General features: G+C 45.9%; 1 protein-coding gene across 1 annotated transcript in view; it reads right to left on the reverse strand.

Moving 5' to 3' along the window:
- The window catches only part of COG7 (component of oligomeric golgi complex 7), a 61340-nt gene that overhangs the window by 50279 nt on the left and 4187 nt on the right, over positions 1-6874 (reverse strand). The window contains exons 2-3 of the mRNA XM_011958326.1: positions 3223-3371; positions 2470-2586 (exon numbers count right to left, since the gene is read on the reverse strand). Of these exons, the coding sequence (XP_011813716.1) occupies positions 2470-2586; positions 3223-3371 (266 nt within the window). The remainder of the gene's footprint in view (positions 1-2469; positions 2587-3222; positions 3372-6874) is intronic.

Raw genomic sequence — 6874 nt, forward strand, 5'->3', positions numbered from 1 at the left:
CTGTTAGCTTGGCAGAAATCACAGCTATGTCCTAGAAAAGACCAGAATAGAGGATATTTATTTTAAAAGATCCCTACTGCCTCAATTGGGAATAGATAAAATGCATGAAAAGGCAACTCATCAAGCAAGAAAATGGGGCTGGGCATGGTGGTGGCTCATGCCTGTAATCCCAGCACTTTGGGAGATTGAGGCAAGAGAATCCTTTGAAGCCAGGAGTTCAAGACCAGCCTGGTTAACATGGCAAGATCCAGTCTCTACAAACAGTAAAAATTAGCTGGGTGTGGTGGTGCGCACCTGTAGGCCCAGCTACTCAGGAAGTTAAGGCAGTAGGATCACTTGAGCCTGGAAGGTGGAGACTGTAGTTAGCCAAGATCACACCACTGCACTCCAGCCTAGGCAACAAAGACCGTGTCTCAAAAAAAAAAAAAAACTGTACTCAAATAAATGCAAATTAAATTAAACAAGAAAGTGCCATTTTCCTGCTAACAAATTGGAAAACTGTTTGAAAAACCATAATAGGAATTGTTAGTGAGGGTACAAAGAAAAAAGACCATCTGTCTGGTATCATAAATTTAAATTTATACTGTCTTTCTGGAAGGCTATTTAGCAATATGTGCTAAGAGTTTTAAAAACATTCACATCCAGGCAGGGCACAATGGCTTACACCTCACCTAAAAATCCCAGCATTTTCAGAGGCTGACGCAGGATTGCATGAGGCCAGGAGTTCGAGACCAGCCTGACCAATATAGCAAGACCTTGTCTTTACAAAACATTTTAAGAAATTGGCCAGGCAGCCAGACAGGGTGGCTCACGCCTGGAATCCCAGCATTTTGGGAGGCCGAGGCTGAAGGATCACCTGAGGTCAGGAGTTTGAGACCAGCCTGGCCAACATGGTGAAACTCTGTCTCTGCTAAAAATATAAAAATTAGCCAGGCGTGGTGGCACCCAGCCGTAATCCCAGCTACTTGGGAGGCTGAGGCAACAGAATCACTTGAACTCAGAAGGCAGAGGTTTGCAGTGAGCCGAGATCATGCCACTGGACTCCAGCCTGGGCGACAGAGCAAGACTCTGTCTCAGAAATAAATAAATAAATAAACAAACAAATAAATAAATAAATAGAAATAGATATATTGTTGAGTGAAAAAACAAAGTGCAAAGCAGTGTTCACAATGAGCTTTGTGAGAAAAAAGGGGCAGGGAACATAAATATGCATGTGTGTATCTAGAAGGATGGGCATAAAGCTGGTAACAGGGCTAGTCTGTACAAGAAAAATTGGCCCCTGGCCAGGCGTAGTGACTCACGCCTGGAATCCCCACGCTCTGGGAGGCCGAGGAGGGCGGATCACCTGAGGTCAGGAGTTCAAGACCAGCCTGGCCAACATGGTGAAACTCCATCTCTACTAAAAATACAAAAATTAGCTGGGCATGGTAGTGCATGCCTGTAATCCCAAGTACACAGGAGGCTGAGGCAGGAGAATCACTTTAACCTGGGAGGTGGAGGCATCATGCCACTGTACTCCAGCCTGAGCTTCAGAATGAGACACCATTTCAAAAGAAAAAAAAAAAGAAAAATTCAAGGATTAAGGTGGGGGTCAGGGTTAGGAAAAAAACTTATTTTTGCAGTTTATTCCTGTTTAATAAATTTGTTCCCATGTGCATTTGTAACTTTTTAAAAAAAATTGACTGATAAATCATTCATTTTGCTTTACAATTGAGTAAGAGTTCTTCATAAGACATCATCTTACGTCATCCTTATATCGCAGGTTGAAAATATTACTATTTTCCACACCTTGCAGCCTCAGAAGGGGTCAATAATCCACCATGGTATATAAGGCTCCCCACTCCCCATGTTCCACCCTCTCATTCATTTACCCCCAACCTTTTCTGCCTGTGCTGGTTTTTCTTTTTTTCTTTTTTTCTTTTTTTTTGAGACAGGGTCTTGCTCTGTCCCTCAGCACAGAGGTATGATCATAGCTTACTGTAGCCTTCAACTCCTGGGCTCAAGAGATCCTCCCGCCTCAGCCTCCTGAGTAGTTGGAACTACAAGTGTGCAGCACCACACTTGGCTAATTTTTAAAATTTTTTTTGTAGAGACAGGGGTCTCATTATATTGCCCAGGCTGGTCTCAAACTCCTGGCCTCAAGTGATCCTCCCACCTCAGCATCCCAAAGAGCTGGGATTCCAGGCATGAGCTACTGTGCTTGGTGCCTGTACATCTTTATCGAGACTTCTCCTGAACTTACTCTGTGACTAAGAAGCTTCAGTCACACAGAAGGTGCAAGCTAAAGAGGCTGGAAACACACCGAGCAGCTTCAGATCTTCCCCACCCTGAGTCTGAAGGTTTCTGAATGCTGCTACTGGCTATCAACTCTTCCTTATGGTTTCAATGAATGCTGTCTCTTTTGCTTTCTCCAAACCTCAAGTTCTTGCTTAAATACCTTTCATAACATCCCCTAAACAAGAAACCTACCTGAGTCTTAAACGTCTCTTCAATATCAGCGCTCAACGTGCTCCACTTATCTGCTTCCTGAAGAGATTCAGCAGCAAGTTGCATTCTGGACTTCACCTGGTCAATTTCTACCAACACCTGAAAGAAACATGAGGGGTGAAAAATGAAGGGGTAGGTCCTTTTTCTCCATCTGCCACCAGGGACTTGAAATGTAAGTATGGTGGCTTGCTCCTGTCTTTAGGGAGCTTCTGTCTCCCAAAACACCAGTCATCTGGCTAAATTTATTCAGCAGTGCTGAAGAGATGAATCAGCTGAAAGACCCAAGCAAAAGCATCGTTTCGGGGGGCCGGGCACAGTGGCTCACACCTGTAATCCCAGCACTTTGGGAGGCTGAGATGAGAGGATCACTTGAGACCAGCAGTTCGAGACCAGCCTCGGCAACATGGTGAAACCCTGTCTCTACTAAAAATACAAAAATCAGTCGGGCATGGTGTTGCACGTCTGTGATCCCAGCTACTCAGAAGGCTGAGGCACAAGAATCACTTGAACCTGGGAGGCGGAGGTTGCCGTGAGCCGAGATTATGCCACTGTACTGCAGCGTGCACTCCAGCAACAGAGCGAGACTCTGTCTCAAAAAAAAGAGCATAGTTTGAGTGCCGGGCAGAATCTTGAGTGATGGCTGGCCTCCCAAAATACCGTGCTGTTCTAAACCCTTTACGAGAGTGACCACCTTCCCAAAACAAGAATCACCATTTACCACAGGAGCCAAAATACCTGCATGGATTGAGATGTATCCTGTTCAAATTTTTTAATGTCCTCCTTGACAAGAATCATCTGCTCTTTCAGGAAAGATGCCTCCTGTTTTAGGGCTTCAACATCACGGAGCACTTTGGGCATGTTCTGGAGAGCCTGGTGACTTGTTTCTGCAGTTAAAAAAAAAAAAAATCAAGAACAGCGATAGCCACAAAAGGTGAAAGCTGGACCAGTCAGCAGTAAAAAATAGAAAACAAATCAGACAACAGAAAGGAAACACACGACCAACCAAATAGTTTTTGGAGCCTGTAGAAAATATGGTGCAGGAGACGAGATGGGCAGTGAGGTGGCCCCTGCCAGGATCACATCCCCAGACTGATGGGAAAGGGCCTTTGATTTCACAAGGAATGAACAATCAACCTGTCCCAACACCAACTTGCCACCACCAGTGAAATCATAACTCCATTTGTAAGAAGGCATGTCCCAGGGGCTTTGCATACACTGTATTACTTAATGTCCATGGCTGTCAGTAGCAGCCACTTCCTACTGATAAGAAAACTCAGAGAGGTTAAAGTAACTTGCCCAGGATCTTATAGAGCTAAAACTAAGCCTCACATGGGTCTGGCCCCAATGCCTGCTTTCCATGGTCTTTTTTTTTTTTTTTTTTTTTTTGATAGAGTTTCACTGTGTCACCCAAGCTGGAGTGCAGTGGTGCAATTTCAGCTCACTGCTACCTCTGCCTCCAGGGTTCAAGTGATTCTCCTGCCTCAGCCTCCCGAGTAGCTGGGATTACAGGCGCCCGCCACCACATCTGGCTAATTTTTTGTATTTTTAGTAGAGATTGGGTAGAGACTGGGTTTCACCATGTTGGCCAGGTCACAAACTCCTGACCTCAGGTGATCCACCCGCCTCGGCCTCCCAAAGTGCTGGGAAGACAGGTGTGGCCACCACACCTGGCCTATTTTAAAATTATTTTTGATACAGGGTCTCACTCGGTTGCCCAGACTGGAGTGCAGTGGCGAAATCACAGCTCAATCTCCTGGCTGCAACCTCAGCCTCCTGGTCTCAGGTGACCCTCTCACTTCAGTCTCCCGAGTAGCTACAGGCACACACCACCAGGACTGAATAATTTTTATATATTTTGTAGAGACAGAGTTTCGCCATGTCGCCCAGGCTGGTCTCAAACTCTTGGGCTCAAGGGACCTGCCTGGCTAGGCCTCCCAAAATGCTGGGATTATAAGTGTGAGCCACAACGTCAAGCCTAAAAATATCTTAAATCTACCTATTACTCATCATCTTCACCGCCATCACCCCAGTTGAAGCCACTATCATCTCTTTTCTGGACCTCAGCAACAGCCTCCTGAACCATGTTACTCCGCTGCTTAAAAATCCTACAATGCCTTATTTTAAAATTAAATTCAAACTCTATTTATTTATTTATTGGGACAGAGTCTACCTCTGTCGCCCAGACTGGAGTGCAGTGGCACAAACTCAGCTCACTGCAACCTCTGCCTCCTAGGTTCAAGCAGTTCTCCTACCTCAGCCTCCCATGTAGCTGGAATTACAGGCATGCACCACCATGTCCAGCTAATTTTTATATTTTTAGTAGAGATGGGGTTTTGCTGCATAGGTCACGCTAGTCTCAAACTCCTGGTCTTGGGTGATCCACCCACCTCGGCCTCCCAAAGTGCTGGGATTACAGGCATGAGCCACTGCACCCAGCCTTAAATTCAAACTCTTTTACGTGACATTGAAATCCCTACATAGCACTCTAACCTGGGTGACAGAACAAGACCCTGTTTCTTAAAAATAAAGAAAAAAAATAAAATCCCTGGCCAGGCATGGTGGCTCACACCTGTAATCCCAGCAGTTTGGGAGGCTGAGGCAGGCAGATCATGAGGTCAAGAGATCAAGGCCATCCTGGCCAACATGGTGAAACCTTGTCTCTACTAAAAATATAAAAATTAGCTGGGCATGGTGGTGCACACCTGTAGTCCCAGCTACTCAGGAGGCTGAGGCAGGAGAATCACTTGAACCTGGGAAGTGGAGGCTGCAGTGAGTCAAGATTGCGCCACTACACTCCAGCCTGGCGACAGAGTGAGACTCTGTCTCAAAAATAAATAAATACATAAATAAAAATAAAAATAAAATCCCTCCATAACGTGGCCCCTGCGGACCTCTCCAATCCAACACTGGGTCTTGTTCAACAATGTGTTTTTAGAACCTAGAAAAGAGTTTGTTCGGTCGGGCGCGGTGGCTCAAGCCTGTAATCCCAGCACTTTGGGAGGCCGAGATGGGCGGATCACGAGGTCAGGAGATCAAGACCATCCTGGCTAACACGGTGAAACCCCGTCTCTACTAAAAAAATACAAAAAAACTAGCCGGGCGAGGGGCGCCTGTAGTCCCAGCTACTGGGGAGGCTGAGGCAGGAGAATGGCGTAAACCCGGGAGGCGGAGCTTGCAGTGAGCCAAGATCAGGCTGTGAGACTGCACTCCAGCCTGGGCGACAGAGCGAGACTCCGTCTCAAAAAAAAAAAAAAAAAAAAGAAAAGAGTTTGTGCCCAATGCAAATTTGTTGACTGACTAAATGAAGAAATCAGTCCTCCAATTTGGGGTCCTCAACATGTGCTTGAACAGCTACAATCAACTTTCTTCATCGCAGACTTGGGCCCTTGTGTCATCTTGCATAAAAATAAATGACGCTTTAAACCTATGAAGGCTACCTGCTGCCTAAGAAATAAAAGCCAAACTCGAAGGCTCGCCAGAAAGGTCTTTCGCAGGCTGATCCCAATCTCTTTATCTGCCTCATCTTCAGTTACGTTTCCCCTACAAAAGTGTGATTCTCTAATAACACTACTAATTATCTTGTCTCACTCTGTCCCCCAAATTGGAGTGCAGTGGTGCAATCCTAGCTCACTGCAGCTTCGAACTTCTAGGCTCAAGCAATCCTCCAGAGTAGCTGGACTACAAGCATGAACCACCATGCTGGCTAGTTTTTTAATTTTTTGTAGAGATAGGGTATTGCTCCGTTATCTAGGCTGGTCTGGAACTCCTGGCCGCAAGTGATGCTCCCACTTCAGCTTCCCAAAGCACTGAGATCACACCCAGACTGTTTACTGATACTATTCATGCAGCTCTTTTTGAACTTCTCACCCTTCCCTGGATTACGCCTTCTTATAGCCACACTCCTGTGTATATGTTACTCTCTCTCTCTAATACCAAGGAAGTAGTGACATATGATGGTTAAGGGCCTGGGCTCTGGAGCCAACTGTCTGGGTTCAGTCCAGGCTCCCCATTCATTAGGAACATGATGCTGAGCAAGTTATTTAACTTCTCTCAACCTCAGTTTCTACAAGTCTATAGTGGGCATAATAATTGTGCCTACCTCTAAGGATAACTGTCAGGTTTAAATTAGATAACCATGCTCGAAAGCAGGTACTGTTCACATTTAGGCCAGGACAGTTCTTCATTGTGCAGGATTGTACCAAGCACTGCAGGACATTAAGCATCCCTGGGTCCTCCCACTGAATGTCCTATATCTGAATGTCACTGCAATGTTCCCCACTACTGCGACAACTGAAAAAGCTCCCACAAGCCAGGCGCAATGGCTCATGCCTGTAATCCCAGCACTTTGGGAGGCTGAGGCGGGCGGATCACCTGAGGTCAGGAGTTC

This window comes from Colobus angolensis, unplaced genomic scaffold (genome assembly GCF_000951035.1).
Source record: "Colobus angolensis palliatus isolate OR3802 unplaced genomic scaffold, Cang.pa_1.0 Scaffold468, whole genome shotgun sequence".
NCBI classification, from domain to species: domain Eukaryota; kingdom Metazoa; phylum Chordata; class Mammalia; order Primates; family Cercopithecidae; genus Colobus; species Colobus angolensis.